Genomic DNA, 16624 nt, shown 5'->3' with positions numbered 1-16624 from the left:
AGGTGTATCAGCACAGTGACATCACTAGTACAGGTACACATGCAGTATAGTGACACACCATGTAGGTGTATCAGCACAGTGACATCACTAGTACAGGTACACGTGCAGTATAATGACACACCATGTACGTGTATCAGCACAGTGACATCACTAGTACAGGTACACATGCAGTATAGTGACACACCATGTAGGTGTATCAGCACAGTGACATCACTAGTACAGGTACACATGCAGTATAGTGACACACCATGTAGGTGTATCAGCACAGTGACATCCCTAGTACAGGTACACATGCGGTATAGTGACACCATGTAGGTGTATCAGCACAGTGACATCACTAGTACAGGTACACATGCAGTATAGTGACACACCATGTAGGTGTATTAGCACAGTGACATCACTAGTACAGGTACACGTGCAGTATAATGACACACCATGTAGGTGTATCAGCACAGTGACATCACTAGTACAGGTACACATGCAGTATAGTGACACACCATGTAGGTGTATAAGCACAGTAACATCACTAGTACAGGTACACGTGCAGTATATTGACACACCATGTAGGTGTATTAGCACAGTGACATCACTAGTACAGGTACACGTGCAGTATATTGACACACCATGTAGGTGTATCAGCACAGTGACATCACTAGTACAGGTACACATGCAGTATAGTGACACACCATGTAGGTGTATCAGCACAGTGACATCACTAGTACAGGTACACATGCGGTATAGTGACACACCATGTAGGTGTATCAGCACAGTGACATCACTAGTACAGGTACACATGCAGTATAGTGACACACCATGTAGGTGTATCAGCACAGTGACATCACTAGTACAGGTACACGTGCAGTATAGTGACACACCATGTAGGTGTATCAGCACAGTGACATCACTAGTACAGGTACACATGCAGTATAGTGACACACCATGTAGGTGTATCAGCACAGTGACATCACTAGTACAGGTACACATGCGGTATAGTGACACGCCATGTAGGTGTATCAGCACAGTGACATCACTAGTACAGGTACACATGCAGTATAATGACACACCATGTAGGTGTATCAGCACAGTGACATCACTAGTACAGGTACACATGCAGTATAGTGACACACCATGTAGGTGTATCAGCACAGTGACATCACTAGTACAGGTACACGTGCAGTATAGTGACACACCATGTAGGTGTATCAGCACAGTGACATCACTAGTACAGGTACACATGCAGTATAGTGACACACCATGTAGGTGTATCAGCACAGTGACATCACTAGCACAGGTACACATGCAGTATAGTGACACACCATGTAGGTGTATCAGCACAGTGACATCACTAGTACAGGTACACATGCAGTATAGTGACACACCATGTAGGTGTATCAGCACAGTGACATCACTAGTACAGGTACACATGCAGTATAGTGACACACCATGTAGGTGTATCAGCACAGTGACATCACTAGTACAGGTACACGTGCAGTATAGTGACACGCCATGTAGGTGTATCAGCACAGTGACATCACTAGTACAGGTACACATGCGGTATAATGACACGCCATGTAGGTGTATCAGCACAGTGACATCACTAGTACAGGTACACATGCGGTATAGTGACACACCATGTAGGTGTATCAGCACTGTGACATCACTAGTACAGGTACACATGCGGTATAGTGACACACCATGTAGGTGTATCAGCACAGTGACATCACTAGTACAGGTACACATGCGGTATAGTGACACACCATGTAGGTGTATCAGCACAGTGACATCACTAGTACAGGTACACATGCGGTATAATGACACACCATGTAGGTGTATCAGCACAGTGACATCACTAGTACAGGTACACATGCAGTATAGTGACACACCATGTAGGTGTTTCAGCACAGTGACATCACTAGTACAGGTACACATGCGGTATAGTGACACACCATGTAGGTGTATCAGCACAGTGACATCACTAGTACAGGTACACATGCAGTATAATGACATACCATGTAGGTGTATCAGCACAGTGACATCACTAGTACAGGTACACATGCAGTATAGTGACACACCATGTAGGTGTATCAGCACAGTGACATCACTAGTACAGGTACACGTGCAGTATAATGACACACCATGTAGGTGTATCAGCACAGTGACATCACTAGTACAGGTACACATGCAGTATAATGACACACCATGTAGGTGTATCAGCACAGTGACATCACTAGTACAGGTACACGTGCAGTATAGTGACACACCATGTAGGTGTATCAGCACAGTGACATCACTAGTACAGGTACACATGCAGTATAGTGACACACCATGTAGGTGTATCAGCACAGTGACATCACTAGTACAGGTACACATGCGGTATAGTGACACGCCATGTAGGTGTATCAGCACAGTGACATCACTAGTACAGGTACACATGCAGTATAGTGACACACCATGTACGTGTATCAGCACAGTGACATCACTAGTACAGGTACACGTGCAGTATAGTGACACACCATGTAGGTGTATCAGCACAGTGACATCACTAGTACAGGTACACGTGCAGTATAGTGACACACCATGTAGGTGTATCAGCACAGTGACATCACTAGTACAGGTACACGTGCGGTATAGTGACACACCATGTAGGTGTATCAGCACAGTGACATCACTAGTACAGGTACACGTGCGGTATAGTGACACACCATGTAGGTGTATCAGCACAGTGACATCACTAGTACAGGTACACATGCGGTATAGTGACACACCATGTAGGTGTATCAGCACAGTGACATCACTAGTACAGGTACATGTGCAGTATAATGACACGCCATGTAGGTGTATCAGCACAGTGACATCACTAGTATAGGTACACATGCAGTATAGTGACACACCATGTAGGTGTATCAGCACAGTGACATCACTAGTACAGGTACACATGCAGTATAGTGACACACCATGTAGGTGTATCAGCACAGTGACATCACTAGTACAGGTACACATGCAGTATAGTGACACACCATGTACATGTATCAGCACAGTGACATCACTAGTACAGGTACACATGCAGTATAGTGACACACCATGTAGGTGTATCAGCACAGTGACATCACTAGTACAGGTACACATGCAGTATAGTGACACCATGTAGGTGTATCAGCACAGTGACATCACTAGTACAGGTACACGTGCAGTATAGTGACACGCCATGTAGGTGTATCAGCACATTGACATCACTAGTACAGGTACACATGCAGTATAATGACACACCATGTAGGTGTATTAGCACAGTGACATCACTAGTACAGGTACACATGCGGTATAATGACACGCCATGTAGGTGTATCAGCACAGTGACATCACTAGTACAGGTACACATGCGGTATAGTGACACACCATGTAGGTGTATCAGCACAGTGACATCACTAGTACAGGTACACATGCGGTATAGTGACACACCATGTAGGTGTATCAGCACAGTGACATCACTAGTACAGGTACACGTGCAGTATAGTGACACACCATGTAGGTGTATCAGCACAGTGACATCACTAGTACAGGTACACGTGCGGTATAGTGACACACCATGTAGGTGTATCAGCACAGTGACATCACTAGTACAGGTACACATGCAGTATAATGACACGCCATGTAGGTGTATCAGCACAGTGACATCACTAGTACAGGTACACATGCAGTATAGTGACACACCATGTAGGTGTATCAGCACAGTGACATCACTAGTACAGGTACACATGTGGTATAGTGACACACCATGTAGGTGTATCAGCACAGTGACATCACTAGTACAGGTACACATGCAGTATAGTGACACCATGTAGGTGTATCAGCACAGTGACATCACTAGTACAGGTACACATGCAGTATAGTGACACACCATGTAGGTGTATCAGCACAGTGACATCACTAGTACAGGTACACATGCAGTATAATGACACACCATGTAGGTGTATCAGCACAGTGACATCACTAGTACATGTACACGTGCGGTATAATGACACACCATGTAGGTGTATCAGCACAGTGACATCACTAGTACAGGTACACATGCGGTATAGTGACACACCATGTAGGTGTATCAGCACAGTGACATCACTAGTACAGGTACACATGCGGTATAGTGACACACCATGTAGGTGTATCAGCACAGTGACATCACTAGTACAGGTACACATGCAGTATAATGACACGCCATGTAGGTGTATCAGCACAGTGACATCACTAGTACAGGTACACGTGCGGTATAATGACACGCCATGTAGGTGTATCAGCACAGTGACATCATTAGTACAGGTACACGTGCAGTATAGTGACACGCCATGTAGGTGTATCAGCACAGTGACATCACTAGTACAGGTACACGTGCAGTATAATGACACACCATGTAGGTGTATCAGCACAGTGACATCACTAGTACAGGTACACATGCAGTATAGTGACACACCATGTAGGTGTATCAGCACAGTGACATCACTAGTACAGGTACACATGCAGTATAATGACACACCATGTAGGTGTATCAGCACAGTGACATCACTAGTACAGGTACACATGCGGTATAGTGACACACCATGTAGGTGTATCAGCACAGTGACATCACTAGTACAGGTACACATGCAGTATAATGACACACCATGTAGGTGTATCAGCACAGTGACATCACTAGTACAGGTACATATGCAGTATAGTGACACCATGTAGGTGTATCAGCACAGTGACATCACTAGTACAGGTACACATGCAGTATAATGACACGCCATGTAGGTGTATCAGCACAGTGACATCACTAGTACAGGTACACATGCAGTATAATGACACACCATGTAGGTGTATCAGCACAGTGACATCACTAGTACAGGTACACATGCGGTATAGTGACACACCATGTAGGTGTATTAGCACAGTGACATCACTAGTACAGGTACACATGCGGTATAGTGACACATCATGTAGGTGTATCAGCACAGTGACATCACTAGTACAGGTACACATGCGGTATAGTGACACACCATGTAGGTGTATCAGCACAGTGACATCACTAGTACAGGTACACATGCGGTATAGTGACACACCATGTAGGTGTATCAGCACAGTGACATCACTAGTACAGGTACACGTGCGGTATAATGACACACCATGTAGGTGTATCAGCACAGTGACATCACTAGTACAGGTACACATGCGGTATAATGACACGCCATGTAGGTGTATCAGCACAGTGACATCACTAGTACAGGTACACATGCGGTATAGTGACACACCATGTAGGTGTATCAGCACAGTGACATCCCTAGTACAGGTACACATGCAGTATAATGACACACCATGTAGGTGTATCAGCACAGTGACATCACTAGTACAGGTACACATGCAGTATAGTGACACCATGTAGGTGTATCAGCACAGTGACATCACTAGTACAGGTACACATGCGGTATAGTGACACACCATGTAGGTGTATCAGCACAGTGACATCACTAGTACAGGTACACATGCAGTATAGTGACACACCATGTAGGTGTATCAGCACAGTGACATCACTAGTACAGGTACACATGCGGTATAGTGACACACCATGTAGGTGTATCAGCACAGTGACATCACTAGTACAGGTACACATGCAGTATAGTGACACACCATGTAGGTGTATCAGCACAGTGACATCACTAGTACAGGTACACATGCGGTATAGTGACACGCCATGTAGGTGTATCAGCACAGTGACATCACTAGTACAGGTACACATGCGGTATAGTGACACGCCATGTAGGTGTATCAGCACCGTGACATCACTAGTACAGGTACACATGCAGTATAATGACACGCCATGTAGGTGTATCAGCGCAGTGACATCACTAGTACAGGTACACATGCAGTATAATGACACACCATGTAGGTGTATCAGCACAGTGACATCACTAGTACAGGTACACATGCAGTATAGTGACACACCATGTAGGTGTATCAGCACAGTGACATCACTAGTACAGGTACACATGCAATATAGTGACACACCATGTAGGTGTATCAGCACAGTGACATCACTAGTACAGGTACACATGCAGTATAATGACACACCATGTAGGTGTATCAGCACAGTGACATCACTAGTACAGGTACACATGCGGTATAGTGACACGCCATGTAGGTGTATCAGCACAGTGACATCACTAGTACAGGTACACATGCAGTATAATGACACACCATGTAGGTGTATCAGCACAGTGACATCACTAGTACAGGTACACATGCAGTATAGTGACACACCATGTAGGTGTATCAGCACAGTGACATCCCTAGTACAGGTACACATGCGGTATAGTGACACACCATGTAGGTGTATCAGCACAGTGACATCACTAGTACAGGTACACGTGCAGTATAGTGACACACCATGTAGGTGTATCAGCACAGTGACATCACTAGTACAGGTACACATGCAGTATAGTGACACACCATGTAGGTGTATCAGCACAGTGACATCACTAGTACAGGTACACATGCAGTATAGTGACACCATGTAGGTGCATCAGCACAGTGACATCACTAGTACAGGTACACATGCAGTATAGTGACACACCATGTAGGTGTATCAGCACAGTGACATCACTAGTACAGGTACACGTGCAGTATAATGACACACCATGTAGGTGTATCAGCACAGTGACATCACTAGTACAGGTACACATGCAGTATAATGACACCATGTAGGTGTATCAGCACAGTGACATCACTAGTACAGGTACACATGCAGTATAGTGACACACCATGTAGGTGTATCAGCACAGTGACATCACTAGTACAGGTACACGTGCAGTATAATGACACACCATGTACGTGTATCAGCACAGTGACATCACTAGTACAGGTACACATGCAGTATAGTGACACACCATGTAGGTGTATCAGCACAGTGACATCACTAGTACAGGTACACATGCAGTATAATGACACCATGTAGGTGTATCAGCACAGTGACATCACTAGTACAGGTACACATGCAGTATAGTGACACACCATGTAGGTGTATCAGCACAGTGACATCACTAGTACAGGTACACATGCAGTATAATGACACCATGTACGTGTATCAGCACAGTGACATCACTAGTACAGGTACACATGCAGTATAATGACACACCATGTAGGTGTATCAGCACAGTGACATCACTAGTACAGGTACACATGCAGTATAATGACACCATGTAGGTGTATCAGCACAGTGACATCACTAGTACAGGTACACATGCAGTATAGTGACACACCATGTAGGTGTATCAGCACAGTGACATCACTAGTACAGGTACACGTGCAGTATAATGACACACCATGTACGTGTATCAGCACAGTGACATCACTAGTACAGGTACACATGCAGTATAGTGACACACCATGTAGGTGTATCAGCACAGTGACATCACTAGTACAGGTACACATGCAGTATAGTGACACACCATGTAGGTGTATCAGCACAGTGACATCACTAGTACAGGTACACATGCGGTATAGTGACACACCATGTAGGTGTATCAGCACAGTGACATCACTAGTACAGGTACACATGCAGTATAGTGACACACCATGTAGGTGTATCAGCACAGTGACATCACTAGTACAGGTACACGTGCAGTATAATGACACCATGTACGTGTATCAGCACAGTGACATCACTAGTACAGGTACACATGCAGTATAGTGACACACCATGTAGGTGTATCAGCACAGTGACATCACTAGTACAGGTACACATGCAGTATAGTGACACACCATGTAGGTGTATCAGCACAGTGACATCCCTAGTACAGGTACACATGCGGTATAGTGACACCATGTAGGTGTATCAGCACAGTGACATCACTAGTACAGGTACACATGCAGTATAGTGACACACCATGTAGGTGTATTAGCACAGTGACATCACTAGTACAGGTACACGTGCAGTATAATGACACACCATGTAGGTGTATCAGCACAGTGACATCACTAGTACAGGTACACATGCAGTATAGTGACACACCATGTAGGTGTATAAGCACAGTAACATCACTAGTACAGGTACACGTGCAGTATATTGACACACCATGTAGGTGTATTAGCACAGTGACATCACTAGTACAGGTACACGTGCAGTATATTGACACACCATGTAGGTGTATCAGCACAGTGACATCACTAGTACAGGTACACATGCAGTATAGTGACACACCATGTAGGTGTATCAGCACAGTGACATCACTAGTACAGGTACACATGCGGTATAGTGACACACCATGTAGGTGTATCAGCACAGTGACATCACTAGTACAGGTACACATGCAGTATAGTGACACACCATGTAGGTGTATCAGCACAGTGACATCACTAGTACAGGTACACGTGCAGTATAGTGACACACCATGTAGGTGTATCAGCACAGTGACATCACTAGTACAGGTACACATGCAGTATAGTGACACACCATGTAGGTGTATCAGCACAGTGACATCACTAGTACAGGTACACATGCGGTATAGTGACACGCCATGTAGGTGTATCAGCACAGTGACATCACTAGTACAGGTACACATGCAGTATAATGACACACCATGTAGGTGTATCAGCACAGTGACATCACTAGTACAGGTACACATGCAGTATAGTGACACACCATGTAGGTGTATCAGCACAGTGACATCACTAGTACAGGTACACGTGCAGTATAGTGACACACCATGTAGGTGTATCAGCACAGTGACATCACTAGTACAGGTACACATGCAGTATAGTGACACACCATGTAGGTGTATCAGCACAGTGACATCACTAGCACAGGTACACATGCAGTATAGTGACACACCATGTAGGTGTATCAGCACAGTGACATCACTAGTACAGGTACACATGCAGTATAGTGACACACCATGTAGGTGTATCAGCACAGTGACATCACTAGTACAGGTACACATGCAGTATAGTGACACACCATGTAGGTGTATCAGCACAGTGACATCACTAGTACAGGTACACGTGCAGTATAGTGACACGCCATGTAGGTGTATCAGCACAGTGACATCACTAGTACAGGTACACATGCGGTATAATGACACGCCATGTAGGTGTATCAGCACAGTGACATCACTAGTACAGGTACACATGCGGTATAGTGACACACCATGTAGGTGTATCAGCACTGTGACATCACTAGTACAGGTACACATGCGGTATAGTGACACACCATGTAGGTGTATCAGCACAGTGACATCACTAGTACAGGTACACATGCGGTATAGTGACACACCATGTAGGTGTATCAGCACAGTGACATCACTAGTACAGGTACACATGCGGTATAATGACACACCATGTAGGTGTATCAGCACAGTGACATCACTAGTACAGGTACACATGCAGTATAGTGACACACCATGTAGGTGTTTCAGCACAGTGACATCACTAGTACAGGTACACATGCGGTATAGTGACACACCATGTAGGTGTATCAGCACAGTGACATCACTAGTACAGGTACACATGCAGTATAATGACATACCATGTAGGTGTATCAGCACAGTGACATCACTAGTACAGGTACACATGCAGTATAGTGACACACCATGTAGGTGTATCAGCACAGTGACATCACTAGTACAGGTACACGTGCAGTATAATGACACACCATGTAGGTGTATCAGCACAGTGACATCACTAGTACAGGTACACATGCAGTATAATGACACACCATGTAGGTGTATCAGCACAGTGACATCACTAGTACAGGTACACGTGCAGTATAGTGACACACCATGTAGGTGTATCAGCACAGTGACATCACTAGTACAGGTACACATGCAGTATAGTGACACACCATGTAGGTGTATCAGCACAGTGACATCACTAGTACAGGTACACATGCGGTATAGTGACACGCCATGTAGGTGTATCAGCACAGTGACATCACTAGTACAGGTACACATGCAGTATAGTGACACACCATGTACGTGTATCAGCACAGTGACATCACTAGTACAGGTACACATGCAGTATAGTGACACACCATGTAGGTGTATCAGCACAGTGACATCACTAGTACAGGTACACGTGCAGTATAGTGACACACCATGTAGGTGTATCAGCACAGTGACATCACTAGTACAGGTACACGTGCGGTATAGTGACACACCATGTAGGTGTATCAGCACAGTGACATCACTAGTACAGGTACACGTGCGGTATAGTGACACACCATGTAGGTGTATCAGCACAGTGACATCACTAGTACAGGTACACATGCGGTATAGTGACACACCATGTAGGTGTATCAGCACAGTGACATCACTAGTACAGGTACACGTGCAGTATAATGACACGCCATGTAGGTGTATCAGCACAGTGACATCACTAGTATAGGTACACATGCAGTATAGTGACACACCATGTAGGTGTATCAGCACAGTGACATCACTAGTACAGGTACACATGCAGTATAGTGACACACCATGTAGGTGTATCAGCACAGTGACATCACTAGTACAGGTACACATGCAGTATAGTGACACACCATGTACATGTATCAGCACAGTGACATCACTAGTACAGGTACACATGCAGTATAGTGACACACCATGTAGGTGTATCAGCACAGTGACATCACTAGTACAGGTACACATGCAGTATAGTGACACCATGTAGGTGTATCAGCACAGTGACATCACTAGTACAGGTACACGTGCAGTATAGTGACACGCCATGTAGGTGTATCAGCACATTGACATCACTAGTACAGGTACACATGCAGTATAATGACACACCATGTAGGTGTATTAGCACAGTGACATCACTAGTACAGGTACACATGCGGTATAATGACACGCCATGTAGGTGTATCAGCACAGTGACATCACTAGTACAGGTACACATGCGGTATAGTGACACACCATGTAGGTGTATCAGCACAGTGACATCACTAGTACAGGTACACATGCGGTATAGTGACACACCATGTAGGTGTATCAGCACAGTGACATCACTAGTACAGGTACACGTGCAGTATAGTGACACACCATGTAGGTGTATCAGCACAGTGACATCACTAGTACAGGTACACGTGCGGTATAGTGACACACCATGTAGGTGTATCAGCACAGTGACATCACTAGTACAGGTACACATGCAGTATAATGACACGCCATGTAGGTGTATCAGCACAGTGACATCACTAGTACAGGTACACATGCAGTATAGTGACACACCATGTAGGTGTATCAGCACAGTGACATCACTAGTACAGGTACACATGTGGTATAGTGACACACCATGTAGGTGTATCAGCACAGTGACATCACTAGTACAGGTACACATGCAGTATAGTGACACCATGTAGGTGTATCAGCACAGTGACATCACTAGTACAGGTACACATGCAGTATAATGACACGCCATGTAGGTGTATCAGCACAGTGACATCACTAGTACAGGTACACATGCAGTATAGTGACACCATGTAGGTGTATCAGCACAGTGACATCACTAGTACAGGTACACGTGCAGTATAATGACACACCATGTAGGTGTATCAGCACAGTGACATCACTAGTACAGGTACACATGCAGTATAGTGACACGCCATGTAGGTGTATCAGCACAGTGACATCACTAGTACAGGTACACATGCAGTATAGTGACACGCCATGTAGGTGTATCAGCACAGTGACATCACTAGTACAGGTACACGTGCGGTATAGTGACACACCATGTAGGTGTATCAGCACAGTGACATCACTAGTACAGGTACACATGCAGTATAGTGACACGCCATGTAGGTGTATCAGCACAGTGACATCACTAGTACAGGTACACATGCAGTATAATGACACACCATGAAGGTGTAACAGCACAGTGACATCACTAGTACAGGTACACATGCAGTATAGTGACACACCATGTAGGTGTATCAGCACAGTGACATCACTAGTACAGGTACACGTGCAGTATAGTGACACACCATGTAGGTGTATCAGCACAGTGACATCACTAGTACAGGTACACATGCAGTATAGTGACACACCATGTAGGTGTATCAGCACAGTGACATCACTAGTACAGGTACACGTGCGGTATAGTGACACACCATGTAGGTGTATCAGCACAGTGACATCACTAGTACAGGTACACATGCGGTATAGTGACACACCATGTAGGTGTATCAGCACAGTGACATCACTAGTACAGGTACACGTGCAGTATAGTGACACACCATGTAGGTGTATCAGCACAGTGACATCACTAGTACAGGTACACATGCAGTATAGTGACACCATGTAGGTGTATCAGCACAGTGACATCACTAGTACAGGTACACATGCAGTATAGTGACACACCATGTACATGTATCAGCACAGTGACATCACTAGTACAGGTACACATGCAGTATAGTGACACACCATGTAGGTGTATCAGCACAGTGACATCACTAGTACAGGTACACATGCGGTATAATGACACGCCATGTAGGTGTATCAGCACATTGACATCACTAGTACAGGTACACATGCAGTATAATGACACACCATGTAGGTGTATCAGCACAGTGACATCACTAGTACAGGTACACATGCGGTATAGTGACACACCATGTAGGTGTATCAGCACAGTGACATCACTAGTACAGGTACACATGCGGTATAATGACACGCCATGTAGGTGTATCAGCACAGTGACATCACTAGTACAGGTACACATGCGGTATAGTGACACACCATGTAGGTGTATCAGCACTGTGACATCACTAGTACAGGTACACATGCGGTATAATGACACACCATGTAGGTGTATCAGCACAGTGACATCACTAGTACAGGTACACGTGCGGTATAATGACACACCATGTAGGTGTATCAGCACAGTGACCTCACTAGTACAGGTACACGTGCAGTATAATGACACGCCATGTAGGTGTATCAGCACAGTGACATCACTAGTACAGGTACACATGCAGTATAGTGACACACCATGTAGGTGTATCAGCACAGTGACATCACTAGTACAGGTACACATGCAGTATAATGACACGCCATGTAGGTGTATCAGCACAGTGACATCACTAGTACAGGTACACATGCAGTATAGTGACACACCATGTAGGTGTATCAGCACAGTGACATCACTAGTACAGGTACACATGTGGTATAGTGACACACCATGTAGGTGTATCAGCACAGTGACATCACTAGTACAGGTACACATGCAGTATAGTGACACCATGTAGGTGTATCAGCACAGTGACATCACTAGTACAGGTACACATGCAGTATAATGACACGCCATGTAGGTGTATCAGCACAGTGACATCACTAGTACAGGTACACGTGCAGTATAATGACACACCATGTAGGTGTATCAGCACAGTGACATCACTAGTACAGGTACACATGCAGTATAGTGACACGCCATGTAGGTGTATCAGCACAGTGACATCACTAGTACAGGTACACATGCAGTATAGTGACACGCCATGTAGGTGTATCAGCACAGTGACATCACTAGTACAGGTACACATGCAGTATGACACACCATGAAGGTGTAACAGCACAGTGACATCACTAGTACAGGTACACATGCAGTATAGTGACACGCCATGTAGATGCATCAGCACAGTGACATCACTAGTACAGGTACACATGCAGTATAGTGACACCATGAAGGTGTATCAGCACAGTGACATCACTAGTACAGGTACACATGCAGTATAATGACACGCCATGTGCGTGTATCAGCACAGTGACATCACTAGTACAGGTACACATGCAGTATAATGACACACCATGTAGGTGTATCAGCACAGTGACATCACTAGTACAGGTACACGTGCAGTATAGTGACACGCCATGTAGGTGTATCAGCACATTGACATCACTAGTACAGGTACACATGCAGTATAATGACACACCATGTAGGTGTATTAGCACAGTGACATCACTAGTACAGGTACACATGCGGTATAATGACACGCCATGTAGGTGTATCAGCACAGTGACATCACTAGTACAGGTACACATGCGGTATAGTGACACACCATGTAGGTGTATCAGCACTGTGACATCACTAGTACAGGTACACATGCGGTATAGTGACACACCATGTAGGTGTATCAGCACAGTGACATCACTAGTACAGGTACACATGCGGTATAATGACACACCATGTAGGTGTATCAGCACAGTGACATCACTAGTACAGGTACACATGCGGTATAATGACACGCCATGTAGGTGTATCAGCACATTGACATCACTAGTACAGGTACACATGCAGTATAATGACACACCATGTAGGTGTATCAGCACAGTGACATCACTAGTACAGGTACACATGCGGTATAGTGACACACCATGTAGGTGTATCAGCACAGTGACATCACTAGTACAGGTACACATGCGGTATAATGACACGCCATGTAGGTGTATCAGCACAGTGACATCACTAGTACAGGTACACATGCGGTATAGTGACACACCATGTAGGTGTATCAGCACTGTGACATCACTAGTACAGGTACACATGCGGTATAATGACACACCATGTAGGTGTATCAGCACAGTGACATCACTAGTACAGGTACACGTGCGGTATAATGACACACCATGTAGGTGTATCAGCACAGTGACCTCACTAGTACAGGTACACGTGCAGTATAATGACACGCCATGTAGGTGTATCAGCACAGTGACATCACTAGTACAGGTACACATGCAGTATAGTGACACACCATGTAGGTGTATCAGCACAGTGACATCACTAGTACAGGTACACATGCAGTATAATGACACGCCATGTAGGTGTATCAGCACAGTGACATCACTAGTACAGGTACACATGCAGTATAGTGACACACCATGTAGGTGTATCAGCACAGTGACATCACTAGTACAGGTACACATGTGGTATAGTGACACACCATGTAGGTGTATCAGCACAGTGACATCACTAGTACAGGTACACATGCAGTATAGTGACACCATGTAGGTGTATCAGCACAGTGACATCACTAGTACAGGTACACATGCAGTATAATGACACGCCATGTAGGTGTATCAGCACAGTGACATCACTAGTACAGGTACACGTGCAGTATAATGACACACCATGTAGGTGTATCAGCACAGTGACATCACTAGTACAGGTACACATGCAGTATAGTGACACGCCATGTAGGTGTATCAGCACAGTGACATCACTAGTACAGGTACACATGCAGTATAGTGACACACCATGTAGGTGTATCAGCACAGTGACATCACTAGTACAGGTACACATGCAGTATAATGACACACCATGAAGGTGTAACAGCACAGTGACATCACTAGTACAGGTACACATGCAGTATAGTGACACGCCATGTAGATGCATCAGCACAGTGACATCACTAGTACAGGTACACATGCAGTATAGTGACACCATGAAGGTGTATCAGCACAGTGACATCACTAGTACAGGTACACATGCAGTATAATGACACGCCATGTGCGTGTATCAGCACAGTGACATCACTAGTACAGGTACACATGCAGTATAATGACACACCATGTAGGTGTATCAGCACAGTGACATCACTAGTACAGGTACACATGCAGTATAGTGACACACCATGTGCGTGTATCAGCACAGTGAATGATTATGATACAGTGTTGGTTGAATATTGTACTTTGTGTAGCTGTTCTGATGGCAACGTACCAGCTCTGGTCACCATGGACTCCGCTGGATGAAAGCTTGCAATGGATAAGACGGGCCGCACCGAGAACGCTCAGCAGTGGCTCTTCATACATGCAGGTGCTCTCTGTACTTCCCGGCCAGATCTACACAGAGAGCGGATCCATCGCCGACCTGCCACACTACCGCACCAGAAAATCTGCACGGGAGATAACGGCACCTACGCCAGTATTACTCCGGGGCGTAGACCAGGTCTTCTGTACCACCATCACCGTCCAGCCCCCTAAATGGAGCGGCGCGTTCCACGTATCGGAAAACTCTGCTTTCTCCAGAGTTCTCAGTAAGCAGGAGCTGCAGCCGCCAGGCCTCAGGGAGCCGGATGTGAGGGTGGCGGTCCGTGTGTGTAAGCAGCTGCTGCACGCCATTCTCCTGCTCTATGTCACCTACAAGAAATGCACGTTCGGCCTCCAGCACGCACATCCCGCGGACCCCTGAGTCCTGATCTCAGATTATAAAGTGTAAGAAGCAGAGCTCGCAGTCCTGTTCTTTCCCTGTCCTGTAGGGAACACTGTGCACTTACTGTGTCTCTGTTATTCCTTATCTGTAAAGTGCCAACACATGACGTAGCGCTGTACAATGATGGCAACCACCATAAACGTGTATTACATACCATAACATGACCTAGAAGGTAACGATCCGGTACTGTAAAGGGCCCTGCACACTCACTGGTAGATATTAAAAAACGACATGGACGATATCTGTCAGAAATGACGGATCTATAGTTTAGTGTGGAGGCGCCGTCGCTGAATGATGCGTGTCCCCACAGTCATTCATCGTTGGTCTATCATCGTTTATCATTGCAAGCCAATTTGGACGATATCGATGTATGCAATGTGCAATATGCTCAAATCGTTCAGTGTGT

The 16624-nt window shown here is 45.3% G+C and overlaps 1 protein-coding gene across 2 annotated transcripts in view; it reads left to right on the top strand.

Moving 5' to 3' along the window:
- FANCD2OS (FANCD2 opposite strand) overlaps positions 1 to 16224 on the top strand; it is a 37580-nt gene extending 21356 nt beyond the window's left edge. For both annotated transcript variants that reach the window (XM_063941428.1, XM_063941429.1), the window contains exon 2: positions 15707 to 16224. In XM_063941428.1, coding sequence (XP_063797498.1) covers positions 15715 to 16197 — 483 coding nt within the window. In that variant the 5' untranslated portion in view covers positions 15707 to 15714 and the 3' untranslated portion in view covers positions 16198 to 16224. The remainder of the gene's footprint in view (positions 1 to 15706) is intronic.
- The last annotated feature ends 400 nt before the right edge of the window (positions 16225 to 16624 follow it).

Source organism: Pseudophryne corroboree, chromosome 9 (assembly GCF_028390025.1).
Source record: "Pseudophryne corroboree isolate aPseCor3 chromosome 9, aPseCor3.hap2, whole genome shotgun sequence".
NCBI classification, from domain to species: Eukaryota; Metazoa; Chordata; class Amphibia; order Anura; family Myobatrachidae; genus Pseudophryne; species Pseudophryne corroboree.
Note: the sequence above shows the minus strand (reverse complement) of the source record. Positions and strands in the feature narration are given on the sequence as shown.